Source organism: Schistocerca gregaria, chromosome 2 (assembly GCF_023897955.1).
Source record: "Schistocerca gregaria isolate iqSchGreg1 chromosome 2, iqSchGreg1.2, whole genome shotgun sequence".
Taxonomy (NCBI): Eukaryota; Metazoa; Arthropoda; class Insecta; order Orthoptera; family Acrididae; genus Schistocerca; species Schistocerca gregaria.
In genome coordinates this window covers 930,800,849-930,827,299 of record NC_064921.1, presented here as the reverse complement: position 1 = coordinate 930,827,299, position 26,451 = coordinate 930,800,849, and the positions used below count along the sequence as shown (strand labels likewise).

Below are 26,451 nucleotides of genomic sequence, written 5' to 3'. Positions count from 1 at the left end.
TTGAATATTACTGAACTATCAGTTCAATAAGTCATGCTTGCAAAGTACTAATATCAATTATCTGCAAAAAAAATGGGAAAACTGTTGGGAACAGACTGCGAGGAAGATTAGTTCATGTTCCAGAGAAACGTAGAAACACATGAGGCAATACTATTTAGCCAAAGCTTTTGACAATGCTGACTGGACTTCACACTTTGAAATGCTGAAAGTATTAGGAATGAACAACAGGGATTGCGAATTACAAGTTGTACAGAAACTTTTTGTTTGGCCTCCCAGGAAGTCTTTTGCCACCTGCCATGCCCTGAGGCAGTGTCCCATTTGACCATGGGTGAGGCGTCAACCTTAATGCAAGCAGTAACTGGACTGGCCACAGATGTGGACTGATCAGCAGACTCGTGGGTCATGCTGGGTGTCCAATGGAACCCTACAGCTGGTTCACAACGATGACACCCACCTACTGCAGCCTCAAGCTGTGTAACTAAAGCCAACACAGCCTGGAGCTGAGGGTGAAGTGTCAGCAAATGAGCTCACATCCACATACAGCAATCCCTAGCCATACTAAAGACTGTGGAAAACTACACTGCACAGATGAGCAAAGGACTATCGACGTGCTGTGTACCTTTGGTTGTGCACAGCTCACAGCAGTGGCAATGCAACACACTGGAAATGGTGGCAGTTCCAAATGAATACACTTTTAGTGTTATTTACAGGCCACGGGGAGCATGTTATGACCCTCAGTACACGGTGCAACATCCGCCTGTTGGCCACATCAGAGTCATGTGCTAGGGGTAGTTATCACATGGGGCAGGGATACCTCATTGAATTTATGGTCATCTCACCATGGATAAGTATGTGCACATCATGAAACATACTACGGTACCGAGTGAGAGGATGCACTATACCACTGGAGCGATGCAATTCCAACAGGACCACTCATTTGTTCACGTGGGTCGAATCATTCTGCATTGATTTTCACAACAGGCTGGTGTTGACCTAATCCATTGGCTTTTTTGAGCACTGTACTTGAAACAGATTGAAAATTTGTGGGCCAGAAATGAACACCACATGAGCTTACACTGGCCAGACCCATGCATAGAAGATCATTTGCGAGACCTAGAGATGGATGCTGTGATGATTACCTGACATCATCAACTGCATTGGAGGCAAGCTCAGAATCTAAATGTGATTGTTCTTCACAATACATATAAAAATACACAAAGATTACTAGTTTCAGCGAAATTAAATCACCATCTTCAGATAATTTGTATTGAAAAAATTTGTTTCAGGGTCAGTCCATTTTGTTGACTGTTCTCAGTAATTGGACACAAGTTATAGACATGACATTTGATAGCACTACCTCTCATCATGCAATAAGACGACAGCTGTGTGAACAGGGCACAATAGTTATAAATAAAATACATAAAATGGGTATAAAATGTTTTCATGATGTGCCCTTGTTGACATCTGATAGGAAAATGTATTATATGTCAGCAAGGGTACAACATGAAAACACTTTATACACATATTACGTATTTTCTTTGTAACTATTGTGCAATGTTTACACAGCTATTTTCTTATAGTATGGCAAGAGAAGATATTGTGGAATGTTACCTCTGTAGTTTGTTTCTAACTAATATGAACAGTCAATGAAATGTATTGGCCCTGAAGAAAAGAACGTCGATCTCTTGTAGAATTTTGGAACACATATTTTGTTCAAGTATAATGTCTTTTCTGGAGACTAGAAATCTACTCTGTAGGAATCAGCATGGGTTTCAAAAAAGACGGTCGAATGAAAACCCAGCTCACACTATTCGTCCACGAGACTCAGAGGGCCATAGACACGGGTTCACAGGTAGATGCCGTGTTTCTTGACTTCCACAAGGCGTTTGACACAGTTCCCCACAGTCGTTTAATGAACAAAGTAAGAGCATATGGACTATCAGACCAATTGTGTGATTGGATTGAGGAGTTCCTAGAAAATAGAATGCAGCATGTCATTCTCAATGGAGAAGAGAAGTCTTTCGAAGTAAGAGTGATTTCAGGTGTGCCGCAGGGGAGTGTCATAGGACCGTTGCTATTCACAATATACATAAATGACCAGGTGGATGACATCGGAAGTTCACTAAGGCTTTTTGCAGATGATGCTGTGGTGTATCGAGAGGTTGCAACAATGGAAAATTGTACTGAAATGCAGGAGGATCTGCAGCGAATTGACACATGGTGCACGGAATGGCAATTGAATCTCAATGTAGACAAGTGTAATGTGCTGCGAATACATAGAAAGATAGATCCCTTATCATTTAGCTACAAAATAGCAGGTCAGCAACTGGAAGCAGTTAATTCCATAAATTATCTGGGAGTACGCATTAGGAGTGATTTAAAATGCAAGGATCATATAAAGTTGATTGTCGGTAAAGCAGTTGCCAGACTGAGATTCATTGGAAGAATCCTAAGGAAATGCAATCCGAAAACAAAGGAAGTAGGTTACAGTATGCTTGTTCGCCCACTGCTTGAATACTGCTCAGCAGTGTGGGATCCGCACCAGATAGCGTTGATAGAAGAGATAGAGAAGATCCAACAGAGAGCAGCGCGCTTCGTTACAGGATCATTTAGTAATTGCGAAAGCGTTATCGAGATGATAGATAAACTCCAGTGGAAGACTCTGCAGGAGAGACGCTCAGAAACTCGGTACGGGCTTTTGTTAAAGTTTCGAGAACATACCTTCACCGAAGAGTCAAGCAGTATATTGCTCCATCCTACGTATATCTCGCGAAGAGACCATGAGGATAAAATCAGAGAGATTAGAGCCCACACAGAAGCATACTGACAATCCTTCTTTCCACGAACAATACAAGACTGGAATAGAAGGGAGTACCGATAGAGGTACCCTCCACCACACACTGTCAGGTGGCTTGCGGAGTATGGATGTAGATGTAGAAAGAAAAAAAAAAATCTGTACAAATGATCTGCAGATGGCAATTTAATTTCACTAAAACTAGCAATCATTGTGTATTTTTATGTGATATGGGTGAATAAACTTCTATAACAAGAAGAACAACCACCTCCTTTACAGCATTGAATGTATTGGATAGGTTTCATCAGGGATGAGACATATTTCCAGAGGCTGATCACCTCCATGCCTCATTGAATGAGGCAGTTAATTGATGCCAATGGTGGGTGGACCTCATACTAGCCTCATGCTTGAGATGAAACTTTCCTCATCTCACATTACTCCACATTATATTACAACATTTGATATCACTGTATGTTTGTTAATTGTAAGTCTATGTGAAATCATTGTTCTTCAAATTTTATTTATTGAACTCATGTTATTTAATACTTAACACATGCAAATTTGAAAAAAACCACATTCAAGTCAATTTGAATCGAAATATAAATGCTGTACTAATATGAGACAGTCAGAGAAAACACTTACTATTGACTTTAATGACAACAGATAAACCCTAAAATAATAATATTCTCTCCTTAACACCTCTGGAACATTTTCTGTCGCTGTTGTGCAAAAGAAGTGCAGTCAGGACATACAAAAGCTCTCTTTCAAGTTAGAACAAGTATAGCACCTCATGCACTGTGCCCCTTTTTTTCTCTGTTAGTCTTTGGAGAAACAACTACTGCATTCAGTGTCTTCTTCTTTAGACTGTGCATCTGAATTTTTTCATCAATTAAATCTGTATCAGACTCATTTTTGATTCTGTCTCCTTTGATTCCGTATCAGCTTTCTTCTCTTTGAATTGTTTCAGATGTTCCCTCTGTGGAGACAATGTTAGCTACTTAACAGATTCAGGATATGCTGATTTTACTTGACTGGTGGCTCTTGATGTGGCTTGCCGATTTTGGGAGCTGGCCAGATACCATTATTTACTCCATTGTTTGCATATTGTATGTCTAACTCCTGATGTATTTTAGATTATGGAATCTTGATGTATTTCAATGTCATTCTGTCCAAATATATGCTAGTTACATGAGAAGAGTTCCATTTCCCAGAAGCCATTTATAGCATTGTCTATTGTTACTGCTCTCAAGTAGGTCTCACCAAATAACCTTATACAAAAATTAGGTTACCACTTACCTGGGTTATTGGCCCATGAGGTTTCTATATCTTGGGCATAATGCATTTTAAATGGTCCCCTGGATTCCACACAAGGGCAGAATTTTATGTGAGGAAGGGGGTGATAAACAGATGATGTACACGTCGCTTTCTTTTGCTTTGTCTATCACACAAGTATTAGTACAGCAGGATCATCACTAGATGGCTTCACAAAGTTCAGAAAATTGTCAAAGCACTTAGTAAACACATGAATCTGAATCAAACTATTAGGATGACAAGCTGAAGTTATCCAATATGAGATAGCTTGTCTTAATATGTGATACTGTTGCATATTAAGATATCCATGGTATCACATATTAGAAATAAGCAGTCTTGCACTACATATCTAACCTCATAGTTACACTGCTTGGTTTGAAGGACAATTCATTATAGAAAATGAAAAAGCATTTGAGAAGAATATAATCATATGAATATTGTTGCAACAGCTATTCAACTTCAGATATTACATCTCTAAGGTATATGAAGTAGAGCGTCAGTTATCTGCAATAATTAGGGGACATGGGTGTTCGGATATCCGGTTTATTTGCATAATCGAAAGTATACTTTTATTTACCAATAAAATAAAACAATAATGTGAATCCCTTTTATTATTACAAAGGCAAGTACAGTTTAAATGAATGTAATACGGCCTGTAAAAAAAAAAATTATGTAATACACACGCATTTTACATATATAGTATGTAGGTATAGAATTAACACTTAAAAGAAATCCTTAATTTTTTTTTCTGTCTAAAGAAGCCTATACACTTACAAGCAGCCAAACCAGATACTTCTTTCAGTATAAATATTTGAATCTTGCATGATTTGGTGCTGTGGATCTGCATCATTGACACTCAACCATTCTCGAATGTCATCTTCATCACATTATGGCAACTGACTTCGTTTTGCTTATAAGGTTGGCTTGATAAGTCTGGTAAAAAAGCAAGGAAAAGATGTTTGTTTAGTAAACAACTCATCTTCCTTCCTGATAATAGAGTGACATGTACTTGGTCCACTTATCCTCTAGCTTTTTTATACCATCGGTAAGATAGGTTCTGTCAAACTCTGTGAAATATGCATTGACTGCAACTGTTACTTCCTCATGTCATGAAAATTTCTACCCATCAAGCCAAAGTTTCAAGTTAGAAAACAGGAAAAACTCAATTGAGGCTAAGTCTAGTGAATAGAGTGGATGAGGAACCAATTCAACGTCCAATTCATGCACTTTCACCATTGTTAGCACTGATGTGGAGGTGGTGCAAAATCCTGATGAAAGAGCACTTTTATGCTTGCCAACTTTGGTCTTCTTTCAGCCAACACAAGTCTCTAACAATCCAATAGTGAAAAGTAATAGAGTACAGTTATGGTTCTGTCTTTTTCCAAATAATCAAGGATTATTCCTTGGAAATCCCAAGAAAACAATGGCCAGCACCCTAACAACTGACAAAATGATCTTTGCCTTCCTTGGTACACTTTTCCCAGCCTGTGCCCATTGTCTTGTTTGCCGTTTTGACATAGGTGTGTAATTATGGATCTTGGTTTCATCAAGAGTCACAAATCAGCACAAAAAGTATTGCGGAATGCAATTAAACATCTGTGAACATTTTGTTGAAATGTTGTACCAGATGCGCATTTGGTCAGCTGTGAGCAGTTGTGGTACCCAACTTACACACAGTTTCTTCATGCCAATTCTCTGTGCAGACTGCTGTGTGCTCATCTAGTGGAGAAGACTACAGTCTCAGCAATCCCATTCATTTTTATTTGGCAGCCTCGCATTACCATGCTAAGAATTTTGTAAATTGTTTCCTTTGTGGTGACCTCAATTGGATGGCCAGTCTACACTTCATGTTTGGTGCTTGTTTGACCACATTTAAATTCATCAAGCCAAAAGTAAATGATTTTCAAATATGGTGCAGAGTTCTCTTGAACTTCATCCAGTTCTGTTTTTATTAGTGTGGCAGTCTAACCCTTCAAATGAAAATGTTTAACAATAGCACAAAACTTGGTTTTTCTCCATATTCAAAGACAGTTGACATAACTAATGTAGATTGCTGTCAGAAATTAACTGTACGCTGTACATTGTTAAAATTCTTAATGTATAAAGTATATGCATACAACTTTTGGAATAATAAAGCTTTCCAACCAGAATGGACCAAAAAATATTTAACTCTTTCATGTAAATTTATGAGACTTGGATTTATCATTCTATCTGCCATTTTCAGTTATAATTTGAGAACTTGCTGCCATAATAAAATTTTATTCCAAGATTTTTAAAAATTATGTTCCTTTACACCATCCCATGCTGCTCTGATTATGTAGAATGCTTCTTTCAAATCAATATTCTTATAATTTCGTAACTGACTTTCTTCTCCTTCCTCTTCTTTTTCTAACAATAACTTACATAACAGTTCTTTTTTGTAATATTGTTTGAAAGTCTCAATAACGCCCTTGGTCCATGGAGGTTATATTAGTTGTAAGAAACCTCACTTTCATGAACTCATTCTTTTCTTTTAAGATATCACATGATAGACGAGTTGGTGCTCTGTCAAGGACCAATAATGTTTTCTTGCTTTGGCCATTTTTTAACTGATAAGCTTTTACAGTTCATACAAAAACTTCCATAAACCATTCCATGAAAATTGTACTATCTCTCCAGGTGATCTTTTTTTTTTACTGCAAACAATAGGCATCACTGACATTTGACTGTGTTTGAAGCAACCTAGTTTCTTACTTTTACCAGTGATGGGCATAGAAAATCAGTGGCTACCAATAGCATTACGACAAACTAAATCAGTAACATAGAAACATGATCCTTTGTTATTTTAGGACCAGATTCTACTAACTCATGAAATGAAGCAAGAGTTATTCTTGGTAAAGCAGTTTTGTCAACATTGTAAACATTTTAGAGAGCATAATCTTCATAATGTAGACTGGCAATGCCAAGGAAAGCGTTTCTGAAGAAGAGAAATTTATTATCATCGAGTATAGATTCAAGTGTCAGGAAGTCATTTCTGAAAGTATTTGTATGGAGTGTAGCCATGTATGGAAGTGAAACGTGGATGATAAATAGTTTGGACAAGAAGAGAATAGAAGCTTTCAAAAAGTGGTGCTACAGAAGAATGCTGAAGATTAAATGGGTAGATCACATAACTAATGAGGAAGTATTGAATAGGATTGGGGAGAAGAGAAGTTTGTGGCACAACTTGACCAGAAGAAGGGATCGGTTGGTAGGACATGTTCTGAGGCATCAAGGGATCACCAATTTAGTATTGGAGGGCAGCGTGGAGGGTAAAAATCATATAGGGAGACCAAGAGATGAATACACTAAGCAGATTCAGAAGGATGTAGGTTGCAGTAGGTACTGGGAGATGAAGAAGCTTGCACAGGATAGAGTAGCATGGAGAGCTGCATCAAACCAGTCTCAGGACTGAAGACCATAACAACAACAACAACAACAACAACAACAATCTTCTTCTTTTAATTTTACTGTCTCTGGAAGAATCAGCAGACAATTTTTCTCCTTGTGTTTGAAGCTCATGAATTCTGTATCTTGAATTTAAGCATTTTATCCAGCCCGTTCTTGCTTTAAAATTTGACAGCTCTTCAAGATTTTCATTAAACTGAATTGCCTTGTCACGTAGAATGGGACCAGAGATAGATTCTTATTGTGATTTTTACAGGCAACTTGTGAACAACATCACCTACATCCATGTTCATGGTGGGCTTCATAGTTTTACAAATTATTGATCCATCAGTAGAATCGGGCTTGGATATAATATGTATGACGATCTTTTTTTGTTTGTAATCTCTGTTATTGTTGATTTACCATCCATGTACTAATTATATAAATTGGTAGCACATTCCCCTTCCCCTAACATTTTGTTAATCTAATATTTATCTCTCATAGAAAGGACAACATGTTTACATCTAGGCATTTTAAAAAATGGCTCTGAGCACTATGGGACTTAATTTCTGAGGTCATCAGTCCCCTAAAACTTAGAACAACTTAAACCTAACTAACCTAAGGACATCACACACATCTATGCCCGAGGCATGGTTCAAACCTGCGACCGTAGCGGTCGCGCAGTTCCAGATTGTAGCACCTAAAATCGCTCAGCCACTCTGGCCGGCTAGGCATTTTATACCACGCATTTACTTTATATGTCAAAGCTGACACAAGTGATTGTAACAGATTGCAAATGGTTACTATTGTCAGCAACTTGGCATTGGTTTGGGGGGCAAGTAGTACTGACTAATAAGCCAAAGCATAGTGCATTGTGACATCTGGCATCTGTAGTTTCACACACGCAGAGCACCAAGATTATTGATTCTATTTTTGTTGAAATTTAGAGAGAAACAAACTGTAATTTCAATTGGAAAACCATGTTCTTCCATCAATTGGAAGGTCATAGAAATTTGTACTTGCTTATCTTTTTCAGATCATTAGATATGTCCAAACTGATTTTAGTAAATATTGTCTGACAGAATTTAAATGTCTTATTTAGATCCATTATGCTGAATAGTTGAACTTATTTTTCCCAGCACATTTGTAATTTTTCTGTGAGCCAAAATTTATGAGCTCATTGCTAAACATTTTTTTTTCTTAATCAGTTTCATCTTAATGATTTTTTCGGCTGCATCTGCTTTACCTTCTTTGTCCTACTTCTATGATTGGTTTTATGCAAACAGGCAGAACTTTCTCTTTGGCACCTTAATTTTGACCTGATTGTTTTTACTTTGAGAGTGATAGTGAATATTAGTCTTCCCAAATAAAAGGACAAAAGGAGTGCTGCTGAACTTGATTCTTGCATTTGAGTGCATAATTTGGGGAGGGGGAAACATATCCTTAAGAGTTTCTGCCATACTAAAGAATGCATTTAAAGTACAAGCTTCATAAAAGATAAAGTTTTGTTATAAGTGTGTGTGATCTAGACTCACTTGCTCCTTAAAAAATATTCTCATTCCTACGAGGAGTGTTAAATAATTTGTGCAGCACATTTTTTTCTCAGCTAGTTTTGGTTGAAAATACGTGGAATTTCTTGTGAGGCATTATGGAATATTCCCTTTTCAGATCCTATAGTTTCATGAAGTTCCAGTAGGTGGTGGTGCAATGTGCAGCCTTCAGAATGTCATCTGTAATAGAGCTGCATTCCAAGCAGAGAGCTGTCATCGAGTTTCTTTTGGTGGAAAACCAGAGCATCACAGATATTCATATGCATTTGCAAAATGTCTACAGAGACAATGTCTGCAGAGTGAACAAAAGCAAGATGAGTTGTTTGGCAAGGTGCCTATCATCATCGCAACAAGGTCATGCAAACCTGTTCAGTCTTCTGTGTTCCAGCCGGCCACACACAGCTGTGACTCCTGCAATATTGGAACGTGTGGACACACTCATTTAAGGTCATTGACAGATCACAATCAAACACCTCACTGCACAACTGGATGTCTGAATTAGTAGTGCTGACTCACTCATCCAACAGTTGGATTACTCAAAAGTATGTGTGTGTGCTGGGTTTCTGACTGACCAATAGAAGACAATAAAGAGCAATAAAGGATCCTGTGTGTGCGATTGCTGGTTTGCTACAAGGCTGATCATGACAATTTTTGTCGAACATCATCACAGGTGATGAAACGTGCTCACATTACTTTGAACTGGAAACAAAATGGCAATTCATGGACTGGCAGCACATCACCTCTCCTTCACATAAAAAGTTCAAAACATATCCTTTAGCTGGTAACATAATAGTGATAGTCTTCTGGGACTCTGAAGGGTTATTCTGTTTGATGTCCTCCAACATGGTGGAGTGACCAACTCTGAAGTGTATTGTGCTACCCTCAGGAAACTGAAGAAATGTTCATTGCCACAAAACTGCAAATGAACTTCTCCGTATTCATGACAGTGGAAGGCCCCACCCAAATCTGCAAACCTGGGACAAGGTCACAAAACTTCATTAGATTGTTCTTCTTCATCTACCCTACATCCCAGATCGCTCACCTTCTGACTTCCATCTGTTTGTCCCACTGAAGGATGCACTCCATGGGAAGCAGTATATGGATGATGGGGAAATTATTGATGCAGCAAGACATTGGCTCTGATGTCTGCCAATAGAATGGTACCATGCAGGCATATGTGCCCTCCCAGTAAGGTGGTGTAAAGTTTGAATTGAATGGAGATTATGTTGAAAAATAGGGTTTTGTAGCTAAAAGAGAGGAATAATATGGTGTAATGGAATTATGAATAAAACCAGCCTGCTTTCAGAAAAAAAATGTGTTGCAATATTTATTGAAAACACACTGCATAAAATAAATGTCAAAATATCTTGGATGAATTTTGTTTAACATTTTATGGGTTTTGTGATACTGTTTTTGTTAGCTTGTACTACAGTAGTTCTCTTAAAGACAGCAGATAATATGCACCAGTGTTGCACTCATCAAGACAAGAGAGATTATCACAGAAAGGACATTGGCACCTACCACAATGGAGAAATAAAAATATTGGCCAAATGGTGGAACTGAACTCTGGTTCAGCAAGTGACAACCAGGCACTTAGACCATAAACAAGTAGCATGGCAATCCTTCAGATCACATCTAGCGCTGGCAGTCACATCACAACATATTTCACAATCACTGTTGGCATCCTATACTCCTGTGGATAATGTTTAATTGGTATTAATTACCAACATTTTGTATAGTGCATCTTGTTGGTACAACAGTATGTTGCCACTATAACTCAACATGGGCGTTAATGTGGTGAACGTGTTGGCATGATTTATGACATGGCTGTACATACCAAGAATACTCGATGTGGGATTAAGCATTTTCCATGTTAACAGTTTTGTTTTGTTGACTGTACATCCTGTAGGTCAGATATAATCAGTACGAGCTATGGTGACTCATAGCTGTGAATCTTGGATCTATTTTTAAATTACAGAAGCAAGCTCTGAGAAGATTCTCATTCAAAAAGAACACTGTGGGCTTTTTCTCGAAGATTTTAAATTTATCTCCTTAGTATGGCTAAGGATAATAAATGTTATTTGTTTCCCAGTGCAGCATTCAGAGTCCCTAAATAACAATGTCAATCACAGCTCCTGTCACACTAGAAACAAGTCACTTGCAGATCTTACCATACAGTAAAAATTATATGGAAACAGTTTAAAGTGCATGGGAATCAAAATATGCAGTCATCTTTCAGTAATTCTCAAATCAGTCAGATTAACAATAGAAGGGAAATTTAAAGAGAAATAGGTTTTATTATATCATTATGTCTACTCTGCTAAAAAAATGTCTAGAATCAAAATTGTACTGTTTCAAATGAGTTTTGTTTGCCAGTGTATAACTTCCATATAATTATTAAAGGTATGCTTTGTGTACTGTTTATACAAACTATGTTGGCACTCAGTGTGGTGGGTGACATGAGAGCAATCGTAAAGGAATTTCCCCATTTATGGTAATTTTCATCAACTAGTGTTCCAAGTGTCAACTTAGTTTGCACAAACAGTAATCTAAATGATTGTATTTTTACAATTTTCAGTTGGTAATTTCATGTGTGTTCGTTTTCTGAATAGTTTCTCTACTCTTGATATTTGTTTTAATTTTGTGACAACTGATGTAGCTCATAAAAACTGACTGACAAATAAAGAATCAGTCAATTAGTTTGCTAACCTCTCTTTTTACTCTAACCTAAATTATTCTAGGCCGACACACCAAGTTATTTGTTGGTTATGACTGATTTTTTTTATTATTTTGCAGCAACTACAGAGCAATATTGGATATTTTTGCACCATTACATACATGGCATTGCATTGGCCATGTTGAGTGGTGATTTGCCAGTTTTTGTTCCAAGTGCTGACCATCTGCATGTATTCCAGCATTTCAAAGCATATTTCTAAGGATCCCCTTTATATAGCAGAATTGTCTGTAGAATAGCCTCAGAGAGCTACTGACATTATCTGCAAAATGATTTTATTAAGATCTTTATCCACTGCACTGAGCCTTGCTCGCTAAAAACTTTTTAAACTAATTACATGACTGACCTGATATTCCGCAGTAATATATTTTGTTTAGTAGACAGTAATGCTGTAATTGCGCCATGCTGTCTTGGTCTTCTGTAGTGAATGGATTACCTGTGTTTCATTCAGCCAGTACATGCAGTATCCTGGGTTTCATTCAAGCAATACTGTTGGTCTTTGTAGAGAAGTTATTTTCAGTTTCCAAGGAAGCATTAGACATAAGTACAACATATATTCAGTAATTCTACAACAGAAAGAAACTTCCACATGGGAAAAATATATTAAAAACAAAGATTCCAAGACTTACCAAGCGGGAAAGCGCCGGCAGACAGGCACATGAACAAAACACACAAACACACACACAGAATTACGAGCTTTCGCAACTGGCAGTTGCTTCGTCAGGAAAGAGGGAAGGAGAGGGAAAAATGAAAGGATGTGGGTTTTAAGGGAGAGGGTAAGGAGTCATTCCAATCCCGGGAGCGGAAAGACTTCCCTTAGGGGAAAAAAAGGACAGGTGTACACTCGCACACACACACACATATCCATCCGCACATACACAGACACAAGCAGACATCATGGAAGATGAATACAAAGTGGAACTTCTTGTACAAACGAAAAGAGAAAGTAAGACGATAGAGAAGATTTCGAAATGCAACAGAGACAATAACAAACGTAATTGTTGGGTTCAAATTAATGATGATGTAAATAAAACAGAAAGAAACTTCCACATGGGAAAAATATATTAAAAACAAAGATTCCAAGACTTACCAAGCGGGAAAGCGCCGGCAGACAGGCACATGAACAAAACACACACACAGAATTACGAGCTTTCGCAACTGGCAGTTGCTTCGTCAGGAAAGAGGGAAGGAGAGGGAAAAATGAAAGGATGTGGGTTTTAAGGGAGAGGGTAAGGAGTCATTCCAATCCTGGGAGCGGAAAGACTTACCTTAGGGGAAAAAAAGGACAGGTGTACACTCGCACACACACACACATATCCATCCGCACATACACAGACACAAGCAGGTCTGCTTGTGTCTGTGTATGTGCGGATGGATATGTGTGTGTGTGTGCGAGTGTACACCTGTCCTTTTTTTCCCCTAAGGTAAGCAGACCTGCTTGTGTCTGTGTATGTGCGGATGGATATGTGTGTGTGTGTGCGAGTGTACACCTGTCCTTTTTTTCCCCTAAGGGAAGTCTTTCCGCTCCCAGGATTGGAATGACTCCTTACCCTCTCCCTTAAAACCCACATCCTTTCATTTTTCCCTCTCCTTCCCTCTTTCCTGACGAAGCAACTGCCAGTTGCGAAAGCTCGTAATTCTGTGTGTGTGTTTGTGTGTTTTGTTCATGTGCCTGTCTGCCGGCGCTTTCCCGCTTGGTAAGTCTTGTAATCTTTGTTTTTAATATATGTAATTCTACAACAGATAGATATCAGTGATATCTGTTTGTAATTTCATTTTTATTATAACAATATTGAGTGGCCTGTGCATTTTCCACTTGCATTGATTGCAGTATTGAGCATTGCTCCCTTGAAGGAGGAAAGGCATAGTTACTGCCTTATTTTAGAGTGAAAAATTAAGGTGACTTGAGGGATGGTTGCTAACTAAGAAAGGTGCAATGTTAGCCGTATAACAAGAGTATTCATCGATTGAATTTACAGATGAACAGAAGAGGATTTTTGCTAGCGTGAATTGTCTCCCAGGTCACTTTAATTTGAAAAGTTATTGTTCCTCATTTCACATATTTCAGTTTGTGATAAACATTCACCATTGTTGTCACTAATAAATGAATGTGTAAAAACAGGCAAATACTTGCAATATTAAAGTTTCAAGAGTCTTACAGCAAAATGTAAACAAACAGAATTGTACTTAAGTTGTGATAATTCTGGTTCAATGTTGGCAATGTTCATTATGCTACGCTCACTTCATGGATATTCCTACTCTACGGTGCCAGTGTATTGCATTTTGTTGATTTAATATTGTAGTCATACCCTTTACATGGAGAGACAATAAGTGAGGAAAAGCTATACAAAGCTTTTGCTAACTTATTATCTCTCCATGTAAAAGATATGACTGCTATCTTAAGTCAACAAAACTCAATACTCAGTTACACTCTATTGCCTTCTGGCATTATTGAATAGAGAACCAGTATGAAACAAAGTGCTATGATGAAAAAAATTTGCATTTCCTATATTGCATGTTCCACCCTTTATTGACACATGAGGCACACAACTTATGTAAGAGGAAAAAGTATTTCTTAACACACTTAAAGAATCAATCTACAGATTAATAACAATTCTGTAAGATAAAACTTAAGGATTCTAGAAAGTGAATAGATGCTCCTAAATTGGAAATACAAAGAATATTTATTGTAATACTCTGATTTCAGACATTACCTTGTACCACTGTCCATGGCTCAGAAAAGTAAATGGAGGAAGAAAGGAACTAAACTTCACATTTTCAATGATCACACATTCATAGCAAAGCATTTACAAGGGTAAGTAAAAGTTTTTATTATTATTATGTGTTTGAGTACTGTTCTGTGTTACCATTCATTTGTCAATAACTTTTCCCACCTTAAAATCAGTAAAATAGATTTTATTGCTATAAATTTAGGAAGAAAGGAATTAATTGCATTAATAGTCTTGCATTTGTCAAGGAACATCAAAAATTATGTAGGACAAATTACATTTTCAGTATTCTTCCACGAAAAAATTATGAAATTGTAGCATGTGAAAAAATTGACCAAAATAAATTAAATAATTTCTTCAAACTGTGATCCACAACATGCACAAAGTTATTAAGGGTGGTCATCCCTTCTTTATTCATTGTAGTGATTAGACAGAAGTCTATAGGTGTGATGCAGACAGCTGCCTTTTTTTTTACACACAGACACACACACACACACACACACACACACACACATTTAAATATGCACAAAAAGTCCAAATATCATGGATATAAATATAAGATCCTTCTGTATATGGCACATTTAAATAGTGCCAATTTCCCTTTGTGTCAGTGATTAAATATACAGGTGCTCTGTTTACTGCTAAATCAACTTCGGACCAAGAATCCAAACGGAGATGGGGGGGTTTTGCCAAATAACAACATTATTTTTCTGTGAATTTGTTTTTCAACATTAGATTGATCTGCATTGTACATGCAGGTTTCACTATAATTGGAGGTATTATTTTGTGCATATGAAATCAGACTTTTCCAATACTTTATTCTGTACAAATTTGTTTTTCTTTCTAAACCCAGTATCAAACAATGGAATGAATATCAACAATAAATGTAAAAGATAGATTGCTACTCACCATAAAGATGACGCTTTGAGTTTCAGAGAGGCACAATGAAAAGAGATGAGAACTCAGAATTACAAAATATGCAGTATCTTTTGTCACACACTATTCACAACATATAAATCCCAATCATAGAGGGCAATAATGCTAACACCATGTGACTTTAGCTTTTCTTTTTATAAAGTTGAACAAAAATGTATGTGCATAATGTTGCTGTTATTTGAAAGGACTTGTACATCATTTCGAATCTTTTTTAGTTATGTAAATTTTCCAGTTATGTAATTCACATTCACGACAGTCAAAACAAAATTTCCTTGGATTATTACTCACATGTAAGTATTTTACCAAGGTTGTTCAACCAATACATCATTGTTTTGCATATTTTCTTGTCTGTGGCACTGAAGTCTTAGAAACTCTTGATCTCTTGATTCTACACACACCTATTTGAACTATTTAAAAGTTCATATACAAATTGTCATTATAATTCTCCACAACAGATAATCTTCAGAAGTGTGTTTTTTTGTATTGGTTGGTTGGTTGGTTGGTTGGTTTAAAGATGGGGGAAGGGACCAACCTGCTAGGTCATCGGTCCCTGTATTAGTTCTTTAGCTAAATCTGCTGTAGTTATTCACAGGTAGCAGCAAAACATATACAAATACCTGCACTGGATTTGCAGAATGTTTTTGAAGTTAAAACTTATGTGAGAATGATGTGATTCAAAAATTTACCTACAATCAAAAGAAAGATCCAGAAAACGATTGTTCTATTCCATTTTAACACAGAATTGGAGCAGTGTTTTTCTTCAGTGTATGTTGTGCTGGCAGTCTGCAACACTTCCATGACCATTCACCACACTACATTTGTTGAAACAACAGTATGTGAGTAACATGCGGAGGAGCCAGTTTATTCATTTGTGTGGGCTCTGCTAAGAAATAGTGTTGTTTTGTGATTTTTTTTTCTCAGCTAACTTCTAGTGTGAATCAGCAGTTACAAAATACGAATGGTTTTCACATTATGCTGAACTAAAAATGACTAAGAAAATTACAAAGCAATTTTCAGTATTGCACACCAAACCATTCCCATGTAAGTAGTAGTAGTAGTAGTAGTAGTAGTAGTTTTATTCATCCGTAGATCTCTTTTTACAAGGATATAGGACATGTCAAAGTATTTACAAGCTTAGATCAATTTACAATAAGCTAATTCGTATACACATATATTTACAGACTTCTAGTTAGAGACAATCATTAGATTTTACTCCTGGTATACAATAATTTATTTACAAATAACTCATTAAATAATGTAATGCCACACTATTCACTCATATTTCACTATCAGTCACTGCACACACTATACACACATTGTTTCATAACACTTCACTCACTACACACACACACACACACACACACACACACACACACACACACACACACACACACAGGTGATCCTTGGGCCATTTTCTGTACTGCAAGTTCCCATTTGCTATCCTGAAAAACTGAGTCAGCATCCCTTCATAATGAGTGAGATGTTGAGCTCAGAAAGAGGAAGAGGTGTTAGTATTGTGCTATGCATAGCTTGAGGGGAGAGTGTCTCTAGAAAGGAAAAAAGAAGAAAAATAATAAAGTGAAGGTGTTATGTGGAATATTGGATGTTTTATAATCATCATTATTATTATTATTTGTTTGTATAACATTTTTTTATCAAACCCCTACTCTGCTTTATCTAAGTAATCTTTCAATGTATAAAATGTATTGCATAACAGGTACTTTTTAGCTGCCTTCCTAAATAAGTGTATTTTTGAAATTTCTTTAATCTCTTTTGGTAATTTATTGTACAGTTTTATTCCTTGGTAGAAAATGCTGTTTTGAGTTTTATGTTTATTTTTTCTTGGTAAATGTAAGTTGAGTCTATCTCTTGTTGCATGGTCATGGACAGAGCTGTTTGTGCAGTAATTGCCAATGTTACTTTTGAATAGTACAACTGACTGGTAAATGTGTTCACATGGAGCAGTTAAAATTCCCAAGTCTGTATATCATATTGATAAAAACTACCACTCACTATACTGCCATATTCTACTCATGTGTACTCAGGCTAAATTTAACACTATATAATTAACAGTAAAGCTACTAGTATGCAAAAAGGTATTACTACTTCAAGCACATTAAATAGCAGCTGATTATCTCCTACTGCCTGTTGAGTATTTACATGACAGATTTGGTATTTGTTGAAAAATCTCTATAAATGAATGTTGTACTTAAGCTTATTTTTACTACTAGCAGAGCAAAAGACCCACTTCACTTGGTCTTTATTTTCATTTGTTTTCTGAGAACATTCCAGATCATTCAAGAACATTGCAAAAAATGAACATTCAAAAAATCGTAACACTGTTATTATTTGATGTCGAAAATACTCTTAAATCCACTTAAATATTGAACAGTAGCCTGGCTCGGAAGAAAGTACTCAGTCCCTCACTTATTCATTTCTTTGTAAAACACCAAGAACACTCCAAAGTGTTTGAGAACATAAAGAAAATTCTGAAACTTTCTACAACATTCTAAAGCAAGTGCTACGGAGATTCTATACATTTTTGGAACCTTATCAAACCTTCTGAAAGATTCTGTGTCATTCTGGAACATTCCACAACATTCTGAAATGCTCTAGAATGAACATTGTGGCTAGTCTTGGCCACTTCGGCATCTGATTCCCAGTTTCTACACCAACTTCCCCTCTTTTATCACCCATATCTTTAAATTCTTCTTCTACAGTTACAAACTGAAATCTTCATGTGTGGGGGTAAAGGGCTACCATACCAAGTAATTCCTGTGGCGGTGCACAAATGGATTGCAGAGATACAGAGCCACACGTGAACAAACCACGCTGACATTTATTATATATACATTGACTTCTGACAATTACCATGTGGTTACAATTAAAGTGCAGCTACTCATGACTCAACACTGTGAGGTGTAATAATTGTATGGCACCAAAACTTGGTATTTATGCTAATGCATTAATGTGGAAGCGATGTGTGCTGGGGGAAAAAAATTGTTCCAGTTTTGGCCACCAGGTGGAAATATGATGCTGTACAGCATCTTGTCAATACCTCCATTGCTCAGTTGTGTAAGTGGCAGTTAATAATAAAATCAACATTGTGTGTTTCTCACTTGTTTGACCCTTCCCACTCATGGCCCATTCCTAATCCATTATATCGGGTGATCAAAAGGTCAGTATAAATTTGAAAACTGAATAAATCACGAAATAATGTAGATAGAGAGGTACGAATTGACACACATGCTTGGAATAACATGGGGTTTTATTAGACCAAAAAAATACAAACGTTCAAAAAATGTCCAACAGATGGCACTTCATCTGATCAGAATAGCAATAATTAGCATAACAAAGTAAGACAAAGCAAAGATGATGTTCTTTACAGGAAATGCTCAATATTTCAACCATCATTCCTCAACATTTGGTGTAGTCGAGGAATAATGTCGTGTACAGCACTGTAAAGCATGTCCGGAGTTATTGTGAGGCATTGGCATCAGATGTTGTCTTTTAGCATCCCTAGAGATGTCGATCGATCACGATACACTTGCGATTTCAGGTAACCCCAAAGTCTATAATCACACGGACTGAGGTCTGGGGACCTGGGAGACCAAGCATGATGAAAGTGGAGGCTGAGCACATGTTCATCACCAAATTACGTGAGCAAGAGATCTTTCACGTGTCTAGCAATACTTTTTTTTTCCTAATAAAACCCCATGTCATTCCAAGCATGTATGTCAATTTTTACCTCTCTATTTACATTATTCCATGGTTTATTAAGTTTTCAAATTTATACAGACTTTTTGATCACCCGCTATATGGAAACATTTGTGCGTTAGACTATCTGACAAGTTTCACTGTCATACATTACCGTATGCCACACTGGACCTCTGTATGAGTAGCTACACTTTAAGTATAATCATCCAGTACCATTAAAGCTCCAGAAGATTAAGCCATAAGATATTAAGAAATGAATCTATACTAGCCTCTTTGTCTATAGATGAAAGCAGTGAGTTACTTTTAACAACAAGCTCTCTGAACTTGAACAGCTAATCAGTGTGTTGATTCTGTTTTAGTCTGTTACATGTATGGACATTAAGGAAATTTACACATTTAATGTAGTAGACAGTAAATATATTTTTGCATGCTGTGTAAGCTATTCTTAATAGTTTTAATTTTGTGAGGTTTCTCATTTGCTCCTATGTTGTCTTTCAAATGAATGCCATTTTCTATTATGTATTTTTAGTGGCACTGTCTGTGAAGTATGCAAGAAGACTATTGCACGAAGACTAGGGAAGCAAGGTTATGAATGCAGAGACTGCCAGCTGAAGTGTCATAAGCACTGTCACGTGAAGGTGGATACCAACTGCACAAGTTCGACAATTCAGAATATTGAACTGTAAGTATATAATTTTAGAAATCTCAGCACAATACTAGAACTTTTTCCATATTTGTGCTAAGGAAATAGAATTGGCAAAAATATTTATTGAAACGTCACATATGTAATAGGACAGAAAAGTATTAAATATGTAACTATCTCATTAACTGGGATTAACTACCAGTATCTAAGTGATGACTGTACTGACAACACTGCTCCCACTCCCTCTTGTCAAAATTTTGATGAACAGAGTCCAGTAACACACAGTGTCTTTACTCTTAAGAGGATATATTCAAATATATCATTGTGAGGATTTGAGGAGGAGGAGGTGATGGTAAATATTCTACCATGTAAATGTAATTTTCTCATTCCAAGAATGTCGTTCTTTAGAAAAACCATTTATTGTGCTTACTACATTTTATCACTACTATTGCTTCATGTTTTGTCACTAATTGGTATGATTTTTGTACTCCCTATGTTGCATTGTTTGTACTTTTTATTCTTTTAACAAGCAAAAATTTGCTCTCTCAAAGGACACAGAAGGAAGAAGGGAAGGGGATGTGTATGTAACAAGAAAGCAAAATCCCACCTATTATTTGTTTAATTGTTTTACCTTTCTTTGTTTGCCATTTTCCGCAGTTTCATTTTGTTCCATAACATTTAGGAATGATTGCTAAAGGGAGCTTATGAATCAATATTAGCTATGCATTCAGTGCTTATGACATAATTATTAAGGTGCTTCATACAAACATTTAGGCACATATAACCTTTCCACCTCTCTGTCACAGTTCATAAATACCACTGTCAACAATTTACACTAAAAAATTAATACAAAAAATGTTAAACTTTAGGTTTCAAAATCATTTAAGATGGGTGAAAAGAATCAACTTCTGCTTGTCAAGAATGGAGAAATCAAAGAATATCCAACCATAGTTTTATTATTTGTTGTTGTTTATAGGTGGATGATTTTTTTTATCTTTAATTGTGTCCTTACACTGTGTCAAGTACCATAAAAATAAATAAACTCAATAGTTGTGGGCAAGCTGTTTATTACAAACATATTTTTATATTTAACTGAAAAGCAAAAACAGTTAAGCTCCTGTGCAATCTTGTGTAAAATAAGATGCAGGGATGTTCTGAGCAATGGAGAAACAAAAACAGACATGTGTGGACTTAAATGGGCCCTACTTTTGTGGCAGCTACCGTTAATTGAACACAGTTGATGAAATGTCTTTATTCATAGCTATTATTTTCTCAGCAACTGTAGTATATATTTTAGAATCATCAGTTGCGTAACTATTTTTATTTCTCTTTCTTGTTTCAACAGATTAATCTGAAGATGTGGGATTAATCTGTTGAACCAGTAAATTGAAATTAAAACTAACTGTACGGCTGATGACTTCCACCACGGTCAGGGAGTTTGCTTTTGTTTATTTGTGTGTGTGTGTGTGTGTGTGTTGTGCGCGCTATTGCTGGAAAAAAAACTTGGTGCTTGAAAACTAGCATGAATACTATTTTCTATTATGTGTTATTGTGTTCCACTCATTGAGTGAGTGGTTGACTGTCCCTTACTTTACATATTGCCCCATCAACAAATTTCCATAGTTAAAAACTAACAATTACAAGACACAAATATTACCAGAATCCACATGTGCATCACAAGCACTGATTTTAGAATCAATACAAGAAACTGAAGAACTCAGGGAAATGGAAAGGAAGAATGTGAAGGATATATTAGGAAACAGAACCAAGACAGAAACATTCAGTAAACCTTTGATTATCATGTGACTAATATTTGACTGTCAGGCCACTTCAAATACGCGTGGGTGACATCCATCATCATCTGGTGGGCAAAATAGTTTTGGAAATATGTCCTCTTTGGGGCGTTTGTTTATACATCTGAAACTTGTTGCAATGTTGAAAGAACGAAGTGTATGTGCATTTCACACTTCTTTCAACCTTATAACAGGAAATATGTGCAGTTGATGTGGCATTGTAACGTGACAGTGTATTTACATAGCCATGTTGGAAATATGTGACTGATATTGTGTGGCATGTATTATCTAATAGTTTTCAAAATTTTATTCTGATTCAACATATCGCATCCCGAATAATGCAGATGCTCTCTTGCCAACACTACGTTGAGTACAAACTCCAACTTTCAGCTTGTTTCACATGTTAAAATACCTACAAGACGGCTGTTGAAAAGTTGACTGAAGTATATGTTTGTAAGATCTGAAAAGCTGATCGTGAAAAGGATGTGTCTTCTAATGATTCTGTTGCTGATCGAAGACCTTGCAGTTCACAAAAGGAAGGAAATTCTCAGATGGAAAAAGTACCTGTTCTACTTCAGTAAACAAACAGATAAAGAGGAAGAATTGGTAAACCACACAGAATTGCAAGTTGAAGAAGACTCCCATGAAAATGAAAATGTGGAATGGATGGCATACGGAGGACATCACAGCTCAGTTTCTTTCACCGGCAAATCCGGCTTTCAGAAACATCTTTAAAATAACAGTTCACCATTTGAGACCTTTTCTCACTTTGTGAACAATGAACTTTTAGATCAAATTGTACTGAAACCTAACAGATGTGTGGAACAAGTTACTCATAGTAGTAGGATTTCGCACCCCAGCAGTGTCAGGAAATGGATCCCAACATGGTGAATACGACATTTATTGAAATGTTGCAGTAGTGTCTCAACATGGTCACTCACTAGGAATTTATACCTTTCCTTTCAATTTAGTTTGTTAACAATGTTGGAAAAGACAGATTGCTACTTACCATTAAGAACACACATCAGGTTGCAGACAGGCACAATTGAAAGACACTCAAATAAAACTTTTGATGGCCACAGTCAACACACACACCCACCCACACACACACGCACACGCACACGCACACAAAAGCAAGCACAACTCTCTCTCTCTCTCTCTCTCTCTCTCTCTCTCTCTCTCTCTCTCTCTCTCTTTCTCTCTCTCATACACACACACACAAGTGCCAACTCCAGCACCTCAAGCCAGAATGCAACATCACATAGGATGCAAGCAGCCATCTGGAGGGGTGGCGAAGAGGAAGGAATAGTAGTGTATGTGTGGAGAGAGAGATGTTGCTGTCTGGTGGAGTGTACCAGGGTTTAGACTGCCAACAGGTGCAGCATCAGGAGGTTGGTTGTGGGTAGGGAGGGGGGAGCAAAAAGGAGAGGAGTGGAGAAAGATGGGCAGATGTGATGGCAGAGGGCTGCAAATAAATTGGGTGGGAAATGAGGATGGGGAGGAGATGATAGGACAAAGGGGGTTTAAACTGTTGGGTGGAGGGTGTGGGGTCAGTATGTTACCACAGGCTGAGGCCAGGATAATTATGGAAGTGGAGAATGTGTTGTAAGGATAACTCCCATCTGCCTAGTTCAGAAAAAGTGGTGGTGGAGGGAAGGATCCAGATGGTGCCGTTAGTGAAGCAGCTATTGAAATCAAGTGTGTTATGTTCAGCTGCACGTTGAACCATAGGGCAGTCTACCAAGAGTAGCTGATGTTGCTTAGCACTTTAAGCCACTGAAACTTGACACACAGTTCATTTGAGTGCTGAATGACCACTATCTTAATATGCACATAACGACAGGCCAACCACTATCCAAAAAATCTTATCAAAAATTAAACTTTTGGTTATAAATTCTAGCCAGGTGTGATAGATAAATAATGCAGTTAGCAAGCCATCACTTCACTTCAAGCATTAGGCCTTTTTTTTTGTACCCAGTCTTCCTTGACTTCTTCTCCCAACTGGCTTAAATCTTCTTATCTGGAAAAGTAGTCTTTCTCCTCTCATTCTTTTGAGATGTTTGTTCACTTTGTCCTATCTTCTTGTATTTTATTGAGGAGATTAAATACATCCAGTTCTTGACTAATTTCCAAATTTTGATGTTCCCAAACTTTGCTAATTTCTTCTCTGTGTCTTCATGATACTCATATGTGATGCTGCAGCCTAATCGTCAAATAAATGTATTTCCTTTCATAGGTCATCTTCATTTTTCACTAGCAATATGGCATTGTCTGCAGTTAGGAAATTTTACCTCTTAGAGATACTCAGAAATATAGGGTGGTTATAAGTAAACTTTCACAACTTTGAGCAAAACAATTTGCCATATGGGTACCTGCACTGCAGGCACTGATACTAGTGTGATGAAGTAGGGCTGGAATTCAAGCATCATTGTGTGTTACAGTTGTAGACAGTCAACCTGGATCTCAACAATGTAAGCAGGACTTCACTCATAAAGTTGTTTTATCAAAACAACAGCAGTGGTGCTGCAGCTCTCCGTGAGTATAGACAAATTAAAGGAAGATAGAAAAAGATACCTCTTTCCATACTGAGGTTGAAAAACGTGATTCGGATGTTAAAATTAACTTGTGATTTAGGAATGGCTCGTGGGAGAGGATGGCCAATTTTGCCACAAACTGCTGAAGAAGTTACTGTTGATATAGCTGAGAATGCCGGAAGCAATGTGTGGTCTTCAAGCAATGCATAGGCTGTGTCATTTCAGCTGAAAATTCCGTGGTCCTTCTTTTGAAAAAGTACTGTGAACAGTTGTGAAATGAAATGGTATCCAGGCTGTCGTGTATGTAGGTTATTGGCACATTGAGCAACATTTGTAACCTGGAATGTAAACATGGCGTGCAATTAACAAATGTTACCATCTCATGTAGAAGTTGAAATTTCTTTTTTTTCAATGGTTTATTCATTATTTCTTTTTTGCATGTCCTTACAAATATTTCCACTAAGTTTCATTGTCCTACAATCACTTGTATTTCATGGGGCACTCTCAAGTAGCAAAACTTTAATTATAAACACACTGTATTTTGAAGTTGATCAAATGTGAAAACAATCTTTGTTGTTGAAAGAATGTTTTGTAGAATCAACTGTAATCACTATGTAGTGAATGTCCTACGATCACTTGTATTTCATGGGGGCACTCTCAAGTAGCAAAAGTTTAATTATAACCACCCTGTATTCTGAAGTTGATCAAATGCGAGAAAAATCTTTGTTGTTGGAAGAATGTTTTATAGGATCAACTGTAATTACTACGTAGTGAAAAACTTAATTCTGCAGTGCTTCAAAGAAATTTCTACAAAATTGTTAACAATAGGAAAATGTTTAAAAGAAGCAAAATGAAATAGGCACAACTCCCAGAAGTACACCTGCTTTATGGGCGAAACAACACATTTGTTCATGGCATAGTGGGTTGCATCTAAAAGCCTTAAGATATCCTGATAGAAATAACTGGTAAAAGATTTTTATCTTTTATTTTTTTAGTCGGCATCTGAAATATAATGTCGGCACTATGAGTTAGTTCATATGTCATCAGACCTTACTTTTTATGTCTTTGTTACAGAATGATTTCTAATTTTCACCACTGGTATGTCTATTAGGCATCAAGAAACCTTGATTACCACCAACTACAATGTTTAGTAGTTTGTCCTTGTCCTTCCTGGCACATTGTCAGTCAAAGTACAAGCTGTCTCCTTTGATTAGGTTATGTAGTTTGTGTTGCTGTAATTTTATTTAGGATTTCACTTTCCACTAATAGAATGTTAACATATGTGAATAACAAGACATGCAAACATTTCTTCAACATACACTCCTGGAAATGGAAAAAAGAACACATTGACACTGGTGTGTCAGACCCACCATACTTGCTCCGGACACTGTGAGAGGGCTGTACAAGCAGTGATCACACGCACGGCACAGCGGACACACCAGGAACCGCGGTGTTGGCCGTCAAATGGCACTAGCTGCGCAGCATTTGTGCACCGCCACCGACAGTGTCAGCCAGTTTGCCGTGGCATACGGAGCTCCATCGCAGTCTTTAACACTGGTAGCATGCCGCGACAGCGTGGACGTGAACCGTATGTGCAGTTGACGGACTTTGAGCGAGGGCGTATAGTGGGCATGCAGGAGACCGGGTGGATGTACCGCCGAATTGCTCAACACGTGGGGCGTCAGGTCTCCACAGTACATCGATGTTGTTGCCAGTGGTCGGCGGAAGGTGCACGTGCCCGTCGACCTGGGACCGGACTGCAGCGACGCACGGATGCACGCCAAGACCGTAGGATCCTAAGCAGTGCCGTAGGGGACCGCACCGCCACATCCCAGCAAATTAGAGACACTGTTGCTCCTGGGGTATCGGCGAGGACCATTCGCAACCGTCTCCATGAAGCTGGGCTACTATCCCGCACACCGTTAGGCCGTCTTCCGCTCACGCCACAACATTGTGTAGCCCGCCTCCAGTGGTGTCGCGACAGGCGTGAATGGAGGGACGAATGGAGATGTGTCGTCTTCAGCAATGAGAGTTGCTTCTGCCTTGGTGCCAATGATGGTCGTATGCGTGTTTGGTGCCGTGCAGGTGAGCGCCACAATCAGGAGTGCATACGACCGAGGCACACAGGGCCAACACCCGGCATCATGGTGTGGGGAGCGATCTCCTACACTGGCCGTACACCTCTGGTGATCGTCGGGAGGACACTGAATAGTGCACGGTGCATCCAAACCTTCATCGAACCCATCATTATACCATTCCTAGACCGGCAAGGGAACTTGCTGTTCCAACAGGACAATGCGCGTCC

General features: G+C 37.6%; 1 protein-coding gene across 1 annotated transcript in view; it reads left to right on the top strand.

Annotated features, from left to right (window-relative positions):
• LOC126335373 (phospholipid transfer protein C2CD2L) overlaps positions 1-26,451 on the top strand; it is a 568,714-nt gene that overhangs the window by 525,147 nt on the left and 17,116 nt on the right. Inside the window, exons 15-16 of the mRNA XM_049998583.1 lie at positions 14,502-14,609; positions 19,706-19,858. Coding sequence (XP_049854540.1) covers positions 14,502-14,609; positions 19,706-19,858 — 261 coding nt within the window. The remainder of the gene's footprint in view (positions 1-14,501; positions 14,610-19,705; positions 19,859-26,451) is intronic.